Below are 20,414 nucleotides of genomic sequence, written 5' to 3' on the forward strand. Positions count from 1 at the left end.
CACCCCCGCCCACACACTGTTGAGTCCAGGACGAGGAGTGTGGAAGCCTCCCATACACCTACCCACACACACTTTTGGAAAAAGACCTTTAAAATGCAACATGGGATGCAGGCCTGTGATACCAAGTCAGGCCCAAATCCTTTCCTGCCCAGAAAGTGAGGCCTTAGGTGGATCTGGGGGAAGGAGGAGAGCTGGAGCATGGCAGATGGAATCACACCCTGAAACCACCTTCCACCAATCTGAACAAAGATCCTTCACGCCCCAAACCAGCACACTCAAGTGTCCCCCCATGCCCATGCCCAGCACAAGATGCTCTTATATGCCCGTCCTGTGGATGTCTTCATGTTTGAGTTTGTCCTTCTCCGGGTGTATTTCTGTGCCTCTGTCCACAGCCCCTGCTCTATTTTGTCCTCGCTGAGCCATTCCACCGCCCAGCCTCCAATCATATCCTTTACCACTCTAGTACAATGGACACCAAGGTTTCCATGGCAACACTTCAGGCTTTAATACAATTTGCTAAGGATGATGGAAGGTGAGTAGGACATCTCTGGTCATCGAGATAGGAGACAGCGGGGGCTCCGGGCCCCAGATCCAGCGCCCATCTCCCCGGAGTCTGGAGGCAGCTGCCCTAGGCTCAGGGCCAGAACAGGTGATACTCACTCAGGGCCCCTCATCTGAGTCCTGAAGGCCCACTTGGGCTCACAGCGTCAGCTGGGGGAAAATGGGATTACCTGGGCCCCAGGATCCTCCCCAAGGTCTTGCACTCCCCTCACCTCCTGTCAGGGAGCAGCGTCTCCCTGCACTTAAGCCCAAAGGAAGTCCAGCGGCTCTGCTGTCAGGGGACCCAAGGGAAAGCCTGCGGGGTGAGAGGCCCAGGGGCCTGGGCCGGCGAGGAGAGGGCCCCGGCGAAGCAGTTGGAGAAGGCAGAGGTGTCTCATCAATGAAGGTGGTGATCTCTTCCCGGAAGAAGCCAGGACCCCGTGGGGGTCCCCCACCTGACCCCAACATCCCACCCTCCAGGAACTGGCGAAGGCTGGCCAGCCCCCCACCTTCAGCTTCTTCCTCATCCTCCTCATCCTCCAGCCTTTGTCTTCGTCCCAGGTACTCAGGAGGGCCCCCCAGGGCTCGGCTCTGGGCTGGGAGGACCCGGATGTCATCAGAGGATGACCACTTATGTAGGATGGAGCCTGGTGCCCGAGGTGTAGAGAAGATGTTGGTCTCATCATGGGACAGACGGCGGGACAGGGGGACCTGGGGAGAGGAGCAAGTAGACCCAGAGGGGCTATAGGGACAAAGGGGGTAAAGGCAGGAACCTAAGTGGGGATGCTGCAAGATGGCTTCACCCCCTTAAACTTTTGCAAAACATCCTCTGGGGGCTGCTGGGTGGCTCAGTTGGTTAAGCGTTAGACTCTTGATTTCAGCTCAGGTCATGATCTCCGGGTTTGTGAGTTGGAGCCACGCATCCGGCTCTGCGCTGACAGTGTGCAGTCTACTTGGGATTTGGGGATTCTCTCTCTCCCTGTCTCTCTGCCCCTCCCCTGCTCTCTCTCAAAAATAAACTTAAAAAAAAAAAAATCCTCTGACGGGCAAACCTAGTTCTGAGAGGTCTGAAGGGAAGCCTCTCTTGCCACACTTTTCTTTCACCTACCCCTTAGGTGCCCTGCAGGCCAGGGCTAGGGAATGGAGAGTCAGGATGGCTCTCAGAGACTGGACACGAGAAGAACGGGGATACCCAGAATAGGAGGTTCATTCCCTAGTCCCATACCTGTAAGTAGTGGACCCTCTCAAGAGGGGGAAACAGCATGTGCCTTCCAGGCAACAGCTTCACCTGGGTGGGGTCCCTGCCCCCTGGTCCTGTGGCACCATTAGCATCAAAACGAACTTTGCACACTCGGCCATCTGCATAGTCATCACAGCCGCCATCTAGGAGAGAAAAGGGGCAGAGTGGTTACAGGCAGGGAATACCCACTCCCCTCCTCTCCCCCCCTTAAAACTTCCTGCGCCCTTTTTAAGCTCCCCAGAGAATCCTGTTCACACTAGTCTGTAAGCTCCAAGAGGAAAAGCAGGAGCGTCTAACATCTGTTGCATTCAGTGCTTAGTCCCTAGTGCTTCATACATACAGACGTATTTATTGAAACAGTTACAAGCCCACCCCCAACAACTGTCCCTGTAGCTGGGGGTGTGTCTCAGGGAGGCTAACCTCCCCTTAATTCCACAGCCTTCCTTTATGGTTGTGTTAGGACTCTGGCCTGTTTCTCAGGCACTCTTCCTGGAGAGTGGAGGCAAAGCTGGGTAGTGTGGGCTTCCAGGGGGGAACCGACGCCCAGTGGAGGGAGCTCCCAGTACATCTGGTTGCGTGATTAGGGAAAAGGGAGCCTGGAGTCAGCCCAAGGGTGGCGCGGGTTCCGTCCAGCAGGGGGCACTCAAGGACAGCCCATCCCCACACGGAGAAGGGCTGGTAGAAATGGGTAGAAGAGGGAGTCCAAGCCCCCGGGAAAGCCAAAGCCCGGTCCCTCCTCTGACCGTCGTCGCCATCCTCCTCCGACATGATGGCCACGCACTGCTCCCACACAGTGCGCACGTCGGCACGGTAGCGCTCGCAGGACCAGATGAAGGAGGGCAGCAGCAGCGTCTGCGCCATGGAGCACCACAGCACAGCCAGCACCATCCACGGCGGAGCCGAGTCCGACTTAAGGGAGAAGAAGCTCACCACCTAGCGGGAGGATGGGGAATGGCGCGGGGTCACGACCCAGAGCTCAGAGGTCCCACTTGACCCCAGATCCAATATCCTAGTGCAGTGGGTGGACAGGAAGGAAAGGATGGCCCGGTTCACAGAGGATCGTGACAGAGGCAAAGTTGGAGGTGGAATGGGATGAACAGAGGGGAAGGGACTGATTCAGAGGAAGATCAGGGGCAAGTAGTGAAGATAAAGCCCCCGAGGGGTTGGGGGAGAAGCAGAGGTGGTAGAGAAAACTTGAACACAGAGAGAAATTCAGGAAGAGGGACTAGACGGGGATGCAAAATGCTGGGGTGGTGGGTGAGCTCTCTGGGGTTTCCACCAGAGTGCTGAGAGGCCCTGTGGTAACCGCAGAGTGGCAGGGAATGGAGAATGGAGGTCCAGGGGCTGAAGCAGGGAGACACAGGGTACCTGGTGGAGCTGGAAGATAGGTGGAGGCAGTAAAGGACGGATGACAGGGTTGAGCAGCAGCAACTGGGAAACAGATGATGAGGCTGGGGGTGACAGGAACCAGGAGACGGATGATAGAGGTGGGGAGCTCACAAATGTAGCAGGGGTGGGCAGAAAAGAGGAAGGTGGACGGCGGAGCTGCTGTATGGCTGATGACTTCGAGGTCAGGTGGTTGTGCTGGGGCCTGGATATTAAGGATAGCAGGTGGGGGACCCCAATCTCACCAAGATGGGCACCCCTGTGAGTGAGTCATAGAGAAAGACGATGGCGCTGACCAAGTTGGTGACCTGCAGGGATGTCTTGGCCGACTCAGAGCCGTCCAGCGAGGACCGCCGCTTGCCTCTGGCATCCTCCACCACAATGGCTGGCACCTCAAAAGCTGGCCGGGTACCCAAACCCCCTGGCCCACCCCCCTTGGCCCCACCCCCAACCCCCGCTCTCCGGGCCAGCCGAGCCCTCCGGGGCCGGGCACACAACGTCTGGTAGAAGGTGATGGCCACACAGACCAGCCCCATGACAATGCCCCCAAGGAGCAAGAGGCTGAAGCAGACGCCAAAGCCCAGGCCAATCTTGGAGACTATGAACTGGCAGCCACGGGCGTAGTACCGCTCGCCATTGTTGTGCCAGCCAATGGAGGGCAGCGTGGAGAGGATGAAGCTGACCATCCAGATGCCCATGACAGCATGCAGCGCCTGCTTCTTGGCGTTGCTGAGGCGGTAGTTGACGGGCCAGCGCACCATCCACATGCGATGATAGGAGAGCGAGGCGACTGTGAAGCAGGTGGCCAGGGCCAGTGTGTAGTAGGTGGACACAAAGACCTTGCAGATGCTCTCGTTCCAGTCATAGTCAGAAGAAGCCTGCCGCCGTAGCTGCACCACGGCGAAGGTGGTGAGGGGCACAGCCGCCATGAGTATGTGTGTGCCTGCCAGGAAGCAGAGCAGTAACTCCAGCGGCTTGTGCTTTTGCTGCTTGGCCGAGATGCTGAGGATGATCCAGGCATTGGCCAGCAGTGCCAGGAGCCCACAGGCCAGCCAGGACAATGCGTTTGAGCGCAGGGAGGCCTCCTCTGCCCCTGCCCCGCCCCGAGCCATCCTATCCTCGGTCCCCCCACCCCCCCTTGAACTCCTGGGGGTGGGGGCTAGGTCTCACCCTGGAGCCCCACTCACACACACACCCATTATGCGTACAATCCTTGCCCTGTAGTGAAGCAGGCCACGGCTAGGCCTACCTTCCTGCTCAGCATTGCGATGACCGACCCAGCTAAAGTCAGGTGTGGAGGGCAGGGGAGGAGACTGAGGGTCAGCAGAGGTGATCCTCAGCCTCCATACCGGGTGGGGCCCTTCCTGAAGTATCCCTATAATTGAGGGGAAGGGGGAGGGGGGAGGAGGAGCGGGAGGAGCAAGCTGACTGCTTTCCCAACTACGAGGCTGGCTGAGGAGCTCTGGTCCCCATGCCGGGACTTCCAGTTCTCTTCTTCCTCTGGTTCTTGACCAGCCTGGGATCTTCTGGGCACCCCAAAGGGTGTGGGGGTAAGGGTCAGCCACCTGGACAAACTGCAAAGGAGAAACGACATGTGGTGGGGGGAGGGCAAAGGTAGGGCTTGGGCTGGTCTCCAGCTGACTTCCTGTGCCCCCTTCTCTGGAAAGTATATGCAAACAACCTATTACTAGGGGTCATAGGGTCATTCAGAACATTCTCCTGGCTTAAACCAGAGGGCCAATCACATAGCCCACACAGGTAAGAGCCCTGCTTTCCAGACCTTCAGGGAAAGAAGATATTCTGACCTCCTGTCTCCTACCCTTTTTCAGCCCTTTTTCCTCCCTCTGTCATTCCCTGGTCCCTTCTTCTTATATCCTCTGCTCAGTAGTATTCAATCCCTATCTTCATGTCCCTGAATCTCTCTTCAGGGCTACTGATGGCAGATACATGACTTGTTTCTTCTTGAGGGTTCATGGTAAACTGGGATATGTGTGCTAATACAGCTCCTCCCCGATGCTCCAGCTCCTGGGCCCAGGGCTCTTGGTGCTCAGCCCCATTTCCCCCAAGCCTGCATGATCCCCCTCTAGCTCACTAGGGACCTGGGAAGATGGGAGAAAGGAAGCCGGGGGGGGGGGGGGGGGGGGGGGGGGGGGGGGGCGGCTAGGGAACCCGAAGGCGGGGAAACCGCTGACATCAGAAGCATCCAGAAATGGAAAGATGGGGAACTAGGGGGAAGGAGGAGAGTTTGAGCAGAAGAGAAAGAAGGGGCAAAGTGATAGTATCTGAAAATAGAAGGAAAACCCCAGAGACCCTTCACAAGAAGGCTTATGAAGGAAGAGGGGTTGCATGGAACGAGGGAGCAGGAAATAGGAAAAAGCCCAATGTTGAATAAGGTGCAGCATCCCACTGGTAGACCTCCACTCTTTCCTCCCATGCCCCAGCCTCAGTTTCCCTCTGATGGGAAGGAGGATAGTCCTGAATTTCCTGAAGCTGAGCTTCAGTGAGCCCTTGGGAGGGGACTAAGAGGAAATCAGATGAAACCCTGAACAGAGTGGAGGCAAGAAGGATGAGCTAATGGCTTTGGGGGCAAATAGGGGTAAAAATGGGGCACAGAAGTGAGAGGGTCTACTTCCTGTGGAAGAATCTCAGATCCTAGCCCTCCCTGAGAGGTCCTAGTCCGCCCCCCACCTTTGTTCCCTCCGGAGCCCAGTATACCCTAGTTGCCATGGCAATGGCCAGCCAGAGGGAGGTGGAAGGAATTGGTCAGAAGCGCTCCCCCCCCACTACTCTCCCCTACAGCCTGGCACCCCTTCCCACCTACCCTCACCCAGGCCCAGAGGGTGGGTTTAGGAAAAAAGAGATGGGGAGTCAGAGAGGGAGGGAGGGAGGAAGGATGTGAAGGACAGAGAGGAGGTGAAGGACAGAGAAAGATCAGAGGAAGGTGGGAGGGAGGATCTGGGGGACTCCACCGCTGTCAGGGGTCCCTTGCCCTTCGGGGTGAAGGGGTAAGGTCAGGCGACTCCTCCCTCCTGCCACCCACCGTGTTCTCCAGGGCAGTGACAGCAGGTGGCTGGGGAGGAGGGGCCGGCCGGAGGGGAGAGAAGGCGGCTGGGGTAAGGAGAGGAGGGGGCCGCGGGGGACAGGGCAGGGGTCGTCTTACCTCTGGCTGTGCCCGGCACTGCCATGGAGACCGCACTCCCGACGCGGCTCGCCCGGGCTCCCGCCGCCCGCCGGCTCCAGCTCGCCCGCCCTCCTCCTTCCCTCCCTCCTTCCCTCCGGGCCTCCCTCCCCCTCCTCGGTCCCAGCCTCCCGGGCTCGGTCCGCCGCTCACTCAGTCTCTGCCCTCCCCAGATCTGTCCAAGCCCCCCTCTCCCGGAGGCATGCCGCCCGTGAGCCCCGGGTCCGGGTCCGGCAGGGAAGCGGCTCGGGGGGCGCGGGGGCGAGTGCGGGGCGGGGAACTGGACGGCGGTGACTTGGAGGGGGAGGGGCAAGGAAGGCGCCGGCAGGGAGGGGGCGAGGACGCTGGCGGGGAACCGGCTTCATTGGTGAGACGGTTCGTGTCCTGCCCCCACCCCACCCCGGTTTTCCGCACGAACACAGGCTCAGAGAGGCAGCTGGTGGTGTTCGGGGACTGAGGAGCTGGCTGTTCGGGCGGAGGAAGCGTGTGTCACTGTGTGTATCCGTGAGGGCTGCGCCCTGGGTGTAGCTCAGTGGGGTATGTGCTGGAGGCTGTGATGGAGCTGGGGCTGCTGGGGGCGGGGCTGGTGGACATAGGTCTAAAAGAATATATCCACCCCCCACCTCCCCCCACACACATACCGCTTCCTTCTCCTGGAACACAAACTCACACTTCTGTTGGGGATGCACACCATTAGCATGCACACATTACAGTTTCTCTTGGTCCTTTTTTCCCACCACGCACATGTATGTGTAGAGCACACACAACCCCTGCGGCCTCTCCCTCTCAGTACATCACACGCACAGGATTACAAGGTCTTGGCCTCCTGCACACACAAGGCCCTGTGGGGTGGGCAGGTGGGTGATGGGCCTCCAGAGAATTTTTCCCTCCCGGAGGGAAACTTCATCTCCTTTCCCTGGAAGCCTGGCACCTCTCCTCTGGGTCTGTCTGATCCCAAAGATTGGGAGATCCAGGTAGGTCCCCAGAGACGAGTCTGTCTGTGGCTGTCTGTCTGTCTGTCTCTCTCTCTCTCTCTCTCTCTCTCTCTCTCACACACACACACACACACACACACACACACACACACACACACAAAGAAGAACATCTTCTTTACAGTAAGTTTATTGTATTTTTCTGTCAGCTCAGGGAGGCAGGGCGGGAGCAGGCAGGAATACGAAGCAAGCAGTGGGGAGCCTTGGTGTGAACTGGGTGTCCTCCCTGGAAGGGGCAAGCTGGAAAGAGAAGACAAGGGAAAGGGGGGTAGGGACTGACACAGGTGGTGAGAAAGGGAAGGAAGGAAAGGCAGAGGAGGCTGAGGGTTCCTGAGAGAGATGGTTCAAGAAGAGGAGGAAAAATACTTGTAACCCCAATTTTCCTGCTTCCTGAATGGTTTGGAGGAGGGATGAAGGAAAGTGCAGGGCAGAGGGACTGAACCCTTCCACGAGGTCCTCTCAGAGTATTCTCTCTCCAGCCAGCTCCTCGCCCCCTCCCCCTGGCAAAGCTCACCTTCCAGAAGGTTCCGCAACAGGGTGAGTGGTAGGTCACTGGTCACTCTCTCCCACAGGGCCTGTGTTCCCAGCCTGTGCTCTGGTTAGGAGAACTGCCAGCTTTTGTCCTCTGGTAACAGGATTCTGCCACCAGCAGGTGAGAGAGAGGGATTTTAGGCAGGGAGGCCCTCTTCTGTGTTTCTGAACTCTCTGAGGCAGACCCTGAGTGGGGTGGTGTGCTTTTATGAATCCAAAGGTGGGTACTGGGCGTCAGTGACTAACCAGATGCAGAGATTTGCGTGGTGTTTGTGTCTGTGTTCAGGAAACAGCCACGGAACTAGGGGTTAAGAGACCTGCGCTAGTCCTGACTCTGGCACGTACTAGCTGTGTGACCTTGGGCAATCATCTGACCTCTCTGAGTTCCATTTCCGGTCTATAAGCTGGAGATGCTAATCTTGGTCCTGTCAGTACTAGCTCCGTAAGAGTTTCATAAGGTTTAAACAGACAAAGGATGTGAGACTGGCTCATAAACTGAGACGTACTTCTTGGGTGATAAAGGAATTGTGTCTGTGCACAAGGGTGGGCTATGTACATGGGTTTGTGTCCAGCGGTGCCTGTTTGTGCACAGGTCAGGATGTGAGTCCGTGCCCTGCCAAAACAGAGTGAGGAAGCGGGGAGAATGGAGCAGTGGACACTAGCAGTCAGGAGGCTTTTGATCTGGATGTGCCCTTGACTACCTGTGTGATCTCGGGCTAGTGCCTGTCCCCTCTGGTCCCAAGGTCCTGTCCAATAAAATGGCAGCCCTATCCTTCATGCTTCAGATACCCACCCTTGCCCTCCATGCCAGGTACGGCTGGTCGCATGTGATTCCCTGGGCCCAGGAGGCAATGGGGGAGGGAGCTGGGAAGAAATCATGGATCAGGGGTAGGCTTGATGCAAAGGAAATGGGGAGGAAATGGTGTAAGCCTCTGCAAGAGGAGAGCCAATGGCCAAGTGTGGACAAAGAGAGCAGGAGACGGCCGGAAATGTTGGGGTCTGCTACATTCATCTGGTCCGCAGGCCCAGAAGCCCAGCAGGAAACGCAAGGGGAGACAGCTGGCGAGGCTGCACTGCAAGTGGGAAGCTCCCTGGTCCTGTGCCTCAAATGGGATTACATGTCTTCTGTAACCGGCTGGAGGAAAAAAGAAGAGCAAGTTTATTCCTCCCCAACTCCTTTGCCTCCTCACAGCTCCGTGTCTCCCATACTGCACTTTCCCTTTGTGCAGTGGTGGCCTCTGGGCCACAGCTGTAGGGCCATATCCAGAAATATCCCAGGCCCTCGGCCCCTTCTCCTCTGCCCTCCTCCTTCTTCCTGCTTCCTACCCCTGCCCCCCCCCCCCCACCCCTCAGCCATCCTCTTGTGCCCTTCTTTCCTCATCCATCACCTCCCTTTAACCCCCCTCCCCTTCCCCTGTATCCCTCCTCTCTTTCTTCTTTCCCACTCCTGCCCTCCTCTTCCCCTTCCCACTCTCCCCGGCCCCCTCAACCCATTTCCTTACTGGGAGCACTGGCAGGTTTTCTTCTCACTGAGGAGTCTCTTGATCTGAGACATCCGAGCTGCCTGGCGCTGTCCAGGAAGAAGGAGAGGAGTCATGAGGGTCCCAGGCCTCCAGAAGGGAGGTGCCCCTTGGAGGCAGGAATGGGGAGAGCTGGGAGAGGAGAAGCAGTTACTGTGGCTGAGGCCATCTGTCCCAGAATTAACCCTTTGCTCTTTCCAGTCTCTCCCTCTGCATGGGACCTGGGACAGGGCCCAGTCGCCCGTGAGGGAACTCGGTGCGCGGGCGGAAAGAGCCAGAGCACGAGTGCGTCGCATATACAGGAGATCCTTGTTGCTGTAAAGGTCTCCGGTGTTCACATGCCCTGTGGGAAGTGAAAGGGGGTTCTGGGGAGGCTCACTCACCCTGCGGTGCCAGCACTTAACACAGCAGTAGGCCCAGAGCCCAGTGAAAAGCACAAGGCCTAGGACCCCGCCCAGCACGATGGTCAAGAGATTTGTCCAGGTCCTGGTGAGCACAGGAGGCAAAACTGCAAGAGAGAAAGATGTGTTCAGCTCACTGCCCGCTGTCAGGGGGCCAGGCATTCTGGAGGGCCCTAGGAAGGCCTCACCGCCCAGTTACGCTTGGGTCTCATCCTTGGGCTGGGAGAACAGGATAGGGTTTGCAGGGCTCTCGTGACCCACCAGGGCTGAAGGGGAAAGGCTGAGGAAGGGGCCTTAAGGGTTGAAAACCATACAGGACACCCTGGGGACTAGAAGCAGCGGTTTCAGGCTGTATACAGTGCATGCGTGTGTGTGTGTGTCCATGTGTCCGTGTGTCAGGAAGGAGGCAGGGCGGGGACTCTTGGTCAGGTGGGCCCTATTCCAGGGCTGTAGAGCTTAGGGAAGTGGGAACTTGTGGGACTCCAGGTAAGAACCTCACCTTGCCTTCCGTCCTGGCCTCTGTGTGTCCAGGCAGCATGAGAATAACCCACCTGTCTCAGAGGGATTGGGGCGCTGGGACTCTGGGTGGTGTCCACCAACCTGGGGAAGTTCCCACAGATGAAGAGAGAGGGGCTTGGGGTTAGGCCATGGAACCTGGATCCGTACTCACCCTCGGCCTTGGATGCCAGCAAGACTTTGTCCTTGTGACTCAGTAGACATTGCCATGTTCCCACCTCGGCGTCCTCCACCCTTACCATCTTCTGCTGCTTTGAGACCTTGGCAGCCTGCTCTTCGAGTTTCAAGCTCAGCGTCAGCTCAGGGGAGGTGGGTCCCAGCACCTCACAGGTCAAATTGTTCCCAGACTGAGTCACTGCAGAGGGACAAGAGCCTGAGGCTGGGAGCCTGGACCTCTGAGTTCCTGGCACCTCCTTGCTCTAAGGGGATTCGGTGGAACAATCAAAACACTTTACATGGCTACTCTTCCTTGAGCCTCTCAGAGCGCATTTTCATGTGGTTGTATAAAGCAAACACAGCTTTTGAGGCCGAGGGTCTTAGATTTGGATCCCAACCCCACTGCTTGCTGTGTCCTGCAGTCACCTGACAACCAAGCCTCAGAAAACAGTTAAATACACAATAAATTCACAGACACATGTAAAACGCTGGAGTGGGTCTGGCGTGTACTAAGCAGCAAGTATTAGCCGTGATTATTTGTGGAGTTATGATGATGGGGGAGATAAGGAAGCAAAGAGCTCAGTGGGTAGCCTGACACTACCCTCATCACGATCACCCTAAGAGCAGATTTTGTTATCTTCATTAGAAGAAAGAGGCCCACAGAGGCAGGGAGTTCAGTCAGGATCATAGAGGGTTGGCTGAAGGCAGAATTAGAACCCTGGTTCTCAGCTCATGCCCTTTGGGGATTCTCAGCAGATCCCACCCCAGGCCGGCTCATGGAGGTCAAGGAAGGACATGGGGACTCCAGTCTCAGTTTGAAACCAGAAGACCCTGGATCAGCTCTGTCGGGCCACCGGGCCTGTCCTGCTGGGCCTCACCCTTCCACCTTCGGCCCCTCTCCTCTGCTGCTCGGCCTAACTCCTCACCTCTCATCACCACGAGTTTTACTTCCTGCTGCAACTGTCCCTTGTCAAGGACCAGGGTCAGGTTTCCAGAACCGGCATAACGAGACAAAACGTTGGGCAGGGTAAAGTGGAGCGGGAGTGAGTCCTTCATCTGGAGTTTGGAGTACTGGTCAACCTCTTTCACAGATATCTTCTTGTTCTTCAAGGTGAAGGAGATCCAGAGCAGGGAGGAGGGAGCCCCCTCTGCCTTCCACCTCAGCTTCCCCGTCAGGTTTTCATCTTCGAAGTTGAGCGGGAAGGAAAACTCCACCTGCTCCCCTTCTTTCGCATAGACCGTGTTAGAGACCTTCTGGAAAGCTGGAGGTGGGAAGAGAGAGAAGCTGGGTCAGGAGATAGGAAGATGAGGGTGTATGGGGTAGGGAGGGCATGTGGTGGGGGCAGCAAAGAGATGGAAGGGGGGCCGAGTGAGTTCAAACACTTAGGTTGCTATTTCTGGCCCTTAAATTCCCATCTACCTCTCCAAATCTCTCTAGTCTTTCCACCCCAGCAGATTCCCAAGGCAGCACCTCTGCCCCCTGGAAGCCCTCGTAGAACAGCCCAGCCACAGGGTCCACTCTGTTCTCAGGATCCCTGGAGCACAGGGGATGTTTGGCATGTGCTACTTAGGTGTATAATTCATCAGCCTTCGTAAGATAAGAGCAAATGCCCGACTAGGGCTTACTATGTGCCATGCACTGTTCTAAGTGCATTACATGAATCAATTCTCGCTGTAACACTACAAGGGAGGTATTATCACAGCGAGCATCATCTCTGAAACCAAGGCACAGAGAGGTTCAGTAACTGGCTCAAGGTCCCCCGGTGAGGTCAGAGCCAGGACTTAAGTCAGTCTGTGCACTTAGCCACCATATTACACTACCTTGTGTCACATAAGTACAGAGGGCAGGATCTGGGGTGGGACTTGCCTTCTGGGCTCTTGGTACCCGGCATCCCCCAACCAGGGTGCCTGGCTCACGATTTAAATTTTTTTTTTTTAATGTTTATTCATTTTTGAGAAAGAGAGAAAGAGAGACATACATGAGTGGGAGGGCAGAGAGAGACGGAGACACAGAAACTGAAGCCGGCTCCAGGCTCCAAGCTCCAAGCTGTCAGCACAGAGCCCAACGCCGGGGTATATGGGGGAGGTGGGGGGGGGGGCAGATCTGAGATCATGACCTGAGCCAAAAGACAGAGGCTTAACTGACTGAGCCACCCAGGTGTCCCCCACCTCCCCCGCCGGCTCACGATTTAAAGGAGCAATGTAGAATTTCATCAGGGCTGGCTTGCTGGTGTTAGGGTCCCTAAGTAAGTGGATTTACAACTTAGTGGGACTGGGGAGCTGAGACAACAAAGAAAACAGATGCCCTTAACATTGTTCCTCCTTTGGGGCCTCCTCCAGGGGGTTTGGGGTCCCTCACATCCGAGGCAGAGGGGAGACGGCAGGGGAGAGGAGCCCCTCTTACCCAGCACCAAGATGTTTGTGTTGAACACCAATGTCTTCTGGCTCTGGGAGACAGTGCATGTGCAGGTGCCACTCTCCTGCAACTCCAGCTGGGACAGTGAGAGGCTGTGGACCCCACTCTTGCTTTTATTCCCTGGACCTTTCCATTGCACCGAAGGGTTACTACCGGAGGGGCTCTCCAAGGTCAGGGTCAGGCTCTGCCCTTGCAGCAGGTGGATGCTGGTGCTGCTGCTGCTGCTGCTGCTGCTGCTGCTGCCGCTGGGGTCCACCTTGGCAGTCACTGTGGAAAGGAGCAGGCCACCTGTGTCACATACACACTATCCCCAAGGGGAGGGAAGACCAGGAACCAAGAGTGTCTCTCCATCACCCCTGCTGACACCTGTGGGTCCAACCCCACCCCCACCCACCCAAGGCAGAGTTTCCTCCTTCTCCTCTCCCTCCCTTTCTTCTGCTGCCTCTCTCCCTCCTTCCTCTGCCCCCTGCCCCTTCCCTCCCCCCACCAGGTTTCTTCCTCTCCCATTGCCTGACCCAAGGCCTGAGGAGGATTTGAGGAGATGTGGTGGCCAGTCTGACCCGTCTCTGGACTGTTGAGGTACCACTAGCTCAGGGCCTGGTTTGGGGGCACTAATGGGAGTCAGGGAGGGAGGCAGCCTGGCTAGGTGGTATCCCCGTGTACTCACAGCTGAACACCAGCAGTTCCACCTCTTTTTTCTTGTCCTCCACTTCACAGGTGTAAATCCCTGAGTCTGTGATTTGAAGGCTCTTGATGACCAGAAGAAAGGATCCTTGGTCCCACAGGATTTTTTTGCATTCAAAGCGAGTTTTCAGCTTGGAGGAGCCTGGGAGCAGAAGCCACGTGGAGGAGGTTGGGGTACCCTGAAGACACGACATCGCCGGAGAGGGCAATGCCCACAGCCTTTCTGATCTCAGTCACTAACTTTCTGCAGAATCTGTCCCTAATCCGAAAACCCCAGACTGGAGAGGAGGTCCCATCAACATTCACTTAATTGGCCAGGACAATGTCTCACTAATCCAAAATAAAACGAGACCCTTATTTCAAGACCACCAACTCCTACATGCCAAGTACTTTCCACGCATCATCGCAAGTGATCTTCACAATGATTCCAAGAAGTAGGTACTGTTTGGCTTGTTTTGTAGATAAGGGAACAGAGGCTCAGACTCTTACTTTACACATTGCTGGCAGGAACATAAACCAGTACAATTTCTTCGGAAGGTAATTTATAACATCTACCCGAATTATAAATGCGCATACAAAAATAACTGTCCACCAGGAAAGAATAGGTTAAGTAAATAATTCACCCATTCAGTGGAATGCTGTACAAGAAGGAAGCTCTTTCACGGTTAAGGAAGGAATAATAGTTAAGACACGTCATTAACTGAATCGAGCAAGATATTGAACAGGCTACCATTTGTTTAAAAAGGAGGGAGAAATCTATCTATCGATATCTATTTCTCTATCATCTGCCTTGTATAGGAACAAATATTTCTAGAAATAAATGTAAGAAAATGGTAACCTTGCTTGCCCCTGGGGAGAAGTGAATACCTGTGAGACAGGTGTGGGAGGAGGGCTTTACACTTTTCTACCTTTGTTTTTTTTTTTTAAGTTTAATTATTTATTTTGAGAGAGAGAAAGAGCCAGGGAGGGGGGAAGAGAGAGAGAATCCCAAGCAGGCTCCATGCTGTCAGGGCAGAGCCCCGACTCGAGGCTCGATCTCATGAGCATGAGATCATGACCTGAGCCAAGATCAAGAGTTGGATGCTCAACCAACTGAGCCACCCAGGCACCCCACTGTTTTCTACCTTTTAAATTTGACTTCAACAAGTAGCAGAGACAGGATTAAAATCTGGGCCTGTTGGGTATACTATACAGTACTGTCTCTGGAAAGTTCCCCAGACAGGGACAAGTGGCCTCCTCCGGTCTCTTCTTTCAGTATCCAACAACCACCCCCATGAGGAAGTTCTTCTAAAGAGAAGAACTAATCACTTTCTGGGTGTGGCTCCAGAATTCCTGTAATGGACGGCTGTAAAGGCTAATCTTACATAGAAAATGCAGTTTTTACTTAGAATACATGTTTAGAGGGATGGGGCAAAGGTAGCTGAGAAAAAAAAAAAACAACCCTACCCTCAATGCCTTGGGCTCTACTTCTGTCTCCCTGAGCAGTCACGGGCCCTCTCCCTGTTTCTACCTGGTGTGCAAGACTGGGTGTCAGACTGGCCTCTTGGCCCCTTCCCCACTGCTCAGTCTTCTCCTCTTTGGGAGACCTTTCCGGTTGAGCTGTAACCCTGGGCTCTCCCTCAGCACTCCCCCAACCCCCTTGCCCTTGATGCTTTGGGAGTTCCTTACCTCTGACTCTTTCCCTGGATCTGCACTTGGCTTAGTTCTCCAGGTGCTATGAAATCCTGCTCCATTCCATTCACAGTTTACCAAGCTTCTTGGAGGAGTGCTCCCCTCTGGTTCTGCCCCTTTTCCACCTTTTTTGTTCCCTCCTCCTACGTAAGCACCATTTCCTTTTCTTCCTCTTGGGCTCCTCTTCTGACATCTGCATTTAGGGGTTACCCCAGATCCTCTCCCCCATTCCTACAGATGTTCTAAATTCCAGGGCACCCCCTGTCAGCGCTGCGGCTGACTCCCAAATGGATATTCCCAGCCCCAACCTCTCTCCTCAGTTCTGGACCCACATTTCCAGTGACACAAGGGATAACGTTATTTGAAAATCTTGCCATCACCCAAACTCACTTGGTTGAAAATGAAGTGTGTCACCCTTTCCCTAAAATAACGCTTCCTCCTTGCTCTCCTTTTCCTCTTCTGGGCCCTGTCATGGCCCTGTTACTTGTGCAGGATGTCACATACTTTGGTTTTTTGTTTTTTTGTTTGTCGTTTTTAATTTGAGAGAGACACAGAGCATGGGCAAGTGGGGAAGGAGGTAGAGGAGAAAGAGAATCTTAAGCAGGCTCCACACTCAGCATGGAGCCTGATGTGGGGCTCAATCTCATGACCATGAGATCACGACCTGAGCTGAAATCAAGAGTCTGACGCTCATGAGGCTCAACTGACTGAGCCACTCAGGTGCCACAGGATGTCACGTGCTTTGAAAAGGAGATCACAAGGTGGTGTGGAAGGTCTAAGAGTACGGGTGAGTCTGGAATACGTCGTGGAGAAGACCTGTGTTGCACCAAATCTTAAAAGAATAGGCAGCGGGCCAGAACGAAGATGAGGAATGAGCATATCCAGGAAGTGGAAATGCTCCAGGAAAGTGGTAGAGGCAACCACCTCAAAGCAGTGAGGAAAACCCCCGGGTGTCCAGGTTTCCAGGGGGAAGCTGTGGGAAGTGGTGCCGAGGTGGTGAATGTCTGGCAGAGCCTCCTGGGCCTGGTCCAGTGGACTAGGGAGCGACAGGTAAAAGGCATTGCTTTGGAAGTCAGTACTGAAGCGGGTGGAAGAAAACCAAAGTAGGAGGGACTGGGAGCAGAGAGAATTGCCAGGAAGCTTCCACTGTAATCCAGGTGGGAGTTCTGTGGCCTTGGCTAATGATGGTGCCATTCTCATGGGAACAAAGATTGTTAAATAACAAAAATTCAACCGAGTGAATTGTAGGGATCTTACTGGCTTCATAATCCAGCCATGCAGGGGGCAGCATCCCATCTAGCAAGTGGAAGGGAGCTCCCAAGGGCTACAGAAAAAGAAAGGTTTTTAAAGGTAGAAAGGAAGTGGAAAAAAGGAAATTATTAGGGAAGAATCCATTGTTTTAGGCAAGATCGCCTTTCCTAAGGAAAGCAGAAGGGGTGCCTCAGTAAATATCCTGGTGTTGACAAGGAAATTCCCATGTTGACTGGTTAAAGGTTACATTTCTAGGGGGTTGAAATGGCAGTTAGGTTAGGTATTAAGTCTTGGTTTACTGACCAGGGGTCTTAACCTAAGTGACACCATTTTGGGCCTGTGGTTCTCATTTTAACAAGATGAAACAGAAAAACACTTTCAAAGGAAGGAATCACCATCGTGGGTGACTGATGGGAAACCAGAGATTGAAGAAGAGAAAAATAACCTCTGACTCTCTGGTTCAGAAATTGGGGAGGTCAGGAGAGTGAAACTGCCCTTGTCAGAGATCAGGAAGTTGGGAAGGGGAACAGTTCTGGAGGAAAATCAAATCCTAGGAACAGAACAAAAGCACTCACACAAAAGACAGGAATTTTTAGAAAGGAGCACCTTGTTTCAACCTCAGAGGCAATCAAAGAAATGCAAATGAGAACAACAGTGATATATTTTTCAACTGTCAAATTAGCAAAGAAAAAAAAGCATTAAATACTACTACTCAGTTCTGGCAACATGCAAAAAGCACACAGTTAACTGGACTTAGTGTAAACAGATGGAAACTTTCTGGAAGCAATCTTACAGTATATGCCATCCATTATTAAAAGTTTATATCTTCAATCTCATTTCTAGAACATTATCCTTAAAACAATAATTTAAAAATGCAAACTAGGGGCGCCTGGGTGGCTCGGTCAGTTGAGTGTTGAACTCTTGATTTTGGTTCATGTCATGATTTCACAATTGTGAGATCCAGCCCTGTGTTGGGCTCTGAGCTGGGTGTGGAGCCTACTTAAGATTCTCTCTCTCACCCTCTGCCCCACCCCCCTCCCCCCCCCAAAATAAAACTTAAAAAATAAAATAAAATAGCAAACCAAAATGTAGATACAAAAAAATAGTGTCGTCAATAGGGTACAACATTAGACCAAAAGATAATGGCTGTATATTAGAGTATATTAATTTGATGGAATATTAGGTTAGCACCAAAATAACTAAAATAATTTATTTTTCTTTCTTCCTATTTAACCCATCCTCTCCACCCACTTCTGCTCTGGTAACCATCAGTTTATTCTCCATAATTAAGAATCTGTTTCTTGATTTCTCTCTCTCTCTCTCTCTCTCTCTCTCTCTCTCTCTCTTTCTCTCTCTTATTTTTTCCTTTTGCTTGTTTATTTTGTTTATTAAATTCCACACATGAGGGAAATCATATGGCATTTGTCTTTCTCTGATTTATTTCACTTAGCATTATACTCTCTAGCTCCATCCATGTTGTTGCAAATGGCAAGATTTCATTCTTTTTTTATGGCTGAATAAGATTCCATTGTATGTATATACCACATCTTTATCCACTTGTCCGTTGATCAGTGAATCACTTGGGCTGCTTCCATATCCTGCTATTGTAAATAATGCTGCTATAAGCATTGGGGTACATGTATCCCTTTGAATTAGTGTTCTTGTATTCTTTGGTTAAATACCTAGTAGTGCAATTACCAGATCGTAGGGTAGTTCTATTTTTAATTTTTTCAGGAACCTCCATATTGTTTTCCACAGTGGCTTCACTAGTTTGCATTCCCACCAACAGTGCAAGAGGGGTCCTTTTTCTCCACATCCTCGCCAACAGGAAACTGTTGTTTCTTGTGTTTTTGATGTTTGACTTAGCCATTCTGATGTGTGTGAAATGATATTGCATTGTAGTTTTGATTTGCACTGATTTGCATTTCCCTGATGATGACTGATACTGAGCATCTTTTTTTTTTCTCCCTTTTTTTCTTCCCTCCCACTTCCACCTGGCTGCTAACGGAGTATCTTTTTATGTGTGTGTTGACTGTATCTGTCTTCTTTGGAGAAATGTTTGTTCATGTCTCTTGCTCAATTTTCAACTGGACTATTTGGTTTTTGGGTGTTGAGTGGTATATATGTATTCTTTATATATTTAGGATACTAACCATTTATGAGTATGTCATTTGCAAATATCTTCTCCCATTCAATAGATTGCTTTTTACTTTTATTGATTGTTTCCTTCACCATGCAGAAGCTTTTTATTTTGATGTAATCCCAATAGTTTATTTTTGCTTTTATTTCCCTTTCCTCAGGAGACATATTTAGAAAGAAGTTGCCACAGCTGATGTCAAAGAAGTTACTGCCTATGTTCTCCTCTAGGATTTTTATGGTTTCAGGTCTCACATTTAGATTTTTTTTTTAATTTTTAATGTTTATTTATTTTTGAGAGAGAGAGAGTGTGAGCAGGAGAGTGGCAGAGAGAGAGAGAGAGAGAGAGAGAGAGAGAGAGAATCTGAAGCAGTCTCCAGGCTCCAAGCTGTCAGCACAGAGCCCAACGGGCTCAGACTCATGAACGGTGTGATCATGACCTGAGCCAAAGTCAGATGTTTAACCAACTGAGCCACCTAGGCGCCCCAGTATTGAGTTTTGAGAGTTGTTTACATATTCTAGATACAAGTCCTTTGTTGAATAGGTAGTTTGCATATATTTTCTTACATTTTATAAGTTGTCTTTTCCTCTTCTTAGTAGACTTTTGCAGAGCACAGTTTTTAATTTTGATGAAGATCAATTTGTACATTTTTCCTTTTATAGATCATGCTTCTGGTATCAAGTTTAAGAACTCTTTGCCTGGTCTAGATCCTGAAAATTCTCTCATATATGTTATACTTTTATACTTCACATTGAAGTTCATAGTCCAATTTGAGTTAGGAGTTGTTTTTTTTTTGTACTTTTTAAATGTTTATTTATTTTTGAGGGGGAGGAGGGGCAGAGAGAGAGAGACACACACACAGAATCCAAAGCATCAGCGCAGAGCCCAATGCAGGTCTCAAGCTCACAAACCAAGAGATCATGCCCTGAGCCAAAGGCAGACCTTTAACTGACTGAGCCACCCAGCAGCCCCTTGAGTTAGTTTTTATTTATTTATTTTATTTTATTTATTTTATTTTTTTAATTTGTTTTTTCTAACGTTTATTTATTTTTGAGACAGAGCATGAACGGGGGAGGGTCAGAGAGAGAGAGTGGGACACAGAATCCGAAACAGGCTCCAGGCTCTGAGCTGTCAGCACCGAGCCCGACGAGGGGCTTGAACTCACAGACTGTGAGATCATGACCTGAGCCGAAGTCAGACGCTTAACCGACTGAGCCACCCAGGCGCCCCAAGAGTTAGTTTTTAAATAAGGTGTGAAACTTAGGTCAAGTGTTGTTGTTGCCAATGGTGGTATTGCTTTTACTTATGGATGTTCAATTATTCTAACACCATTTGTTGAAAAGGCTATCTTTCCTTCAATGAATTGCTTTTGCACCTTTGTAAAAAAAATTTTTTTGTTGTGCATATTTGCAAGGATCTATATCTGGGTTCTCTATTTTGTTCCATTGATCTATGTGTCTACCCCTCCCCCAATACCACACAATTTTCATTACTCTAGTTATATAATAGGTCTGAAAGCAGATAGACTGATTTTCCATACTTTATTCTCCTTTTTCAAAATTGCTTTAGCTCTTTGAGTTCCTTGGCTTTCCATATAAAGTTTTGAATAATCTTATTTACATCTACAAAAAATCTTGTTGGGACTTTGATAGGAATTGTGTTAAGCCTGTATATCAATTTGGGGAGAATTGACTTTCCAATGTTGAATCTTCTGATTATAAACATGAATGTCTCTCCACTTATTTAAATCTTTGACTTGTTTCATCAGTGTTGTTTAGTGCATGTCCTGTGCGTG

General features: G+C 51.9%; 3 protein-coding genes and 1 long non-coding RNA gene across 6 annotated transcripts in view; 2 read left to right on the forward strand and 2 right to left on the reverse strand.

Annotated features, from left to right (window-relative positions):
• The window catches only part of PHB2 (prohibitin 2), a 127,276-nt gene extending 120,475 nt beyond the window's left edge, over positions 1-6,801 (forward strand). The window contains exons 9-10 of the mRNA XM_053895355.1: positions 6,218-6,279; positions 6,518-6,801. Coding sequence (XP_053751330.1) covers positions 6,218-6,279; positions 6,518-6,801 — 346 coding nt within the window. The remainder of the gene's footprint in view (positions 1-6,217; positions 6,280-6,517) is intronic.
• Positions 481-6,860, reverse strand: GPR162 (G protein-coupled receptor 162). The gene is made up of 5 exons (XM_053895922.1): positions 6,327-6,860; positions 3,412-4,740; positions 2,524-2,713; positions 1,766-1,923; positions 481-1,251 (listed from the first exon to the last, which is right to left on the reverse strand). The coding sequence occupies exons 2-5, from the start codon at positions 4,276-4,278 to the stop codon at positions 700-702; spliced, it is 1,767 nt and encodes a 588-aa protein (XP_053751897.1). The 5' UTR covers positions 4,279-4,740; positions 6,327-6,860; the 3' UTR covers positions 481-699.
• Positions 6,861-7,450: 590 nt separating this feature from the next.
• Positions 7,451-20,414, reverse strand: part of CD4 (CD4 molecule) — a 43,183-nt gene continuing 30,219 nt past the window's right edge. Inside the window, exons 4-10 of one of the 2 annotated variants that reach the window (XM_019464681.2) lie at positions 13,544-13,702; positions 12,865-13,143; positions 11,387-11,722; positions 10,459-10,659; positions 9,771-9,895; positions 9,370-9,437; positions 7,451-9,002 (exon numbers count right to left, since the gene is read on the reverse strand). In XM_019464681.2, coding sequence (XP_019320226.2) covers positions 8,972-9,002; positions 9,370-9,437; positions 9,771-9,895; positions 10,459-10,659; positions 11,387-11,722; positions 12,865-13,143; positions 13,544-13,702 — 1,199 coding nt within the window. In that variant the 3' untranslated portion in view covers positions 7,451-8,971. Of the gene's footprint in view, positions 9,003-9,369; positions 9,520-9,770; positions 9,896-10,458; positions 10,660-11,386; positions 11,723-12,864; positions 13,144-13,543; positions 13,703-20,414 lie in introns of both variants that reach the window. The other variant, XM_019464680.2, reaches the window with a different exon arrangement.
• LOC128775097 (uncharacterized) lies at positions 7,906-14,397 on the forward strand. Of its 2 annotated transcripts, XR_008419740.1 has the most exons (3): positions 7,906-7,988; positions 11,217-11,442; positions 13,594-14,397. It is a non-coding gene; the product is annotated as an uncharacterized LOC128775097 (long non-coding RNA). The 2 variants fall into 2 exon arrangements; XR_008419741.1 differs by lacking the exon at positions 11,217-11,442 and having other exon boundaries at positions 7,909-7,988.

This window comes from Panthera pardus, unplaced genomic scaffold, assembly GCF_024362965.1.
Source record: "Panthera pardus isolate Hobbes unplaced genomic scaffold, ASM2436296v1 HiC_scaffold_6, whole genome shotgun sequence".
Lineage (NCBI taxonomy): Eukaryota > Metazoa > Chordata > Mammalia > Carnivora > Felidae > Panthera > Panthera pardus.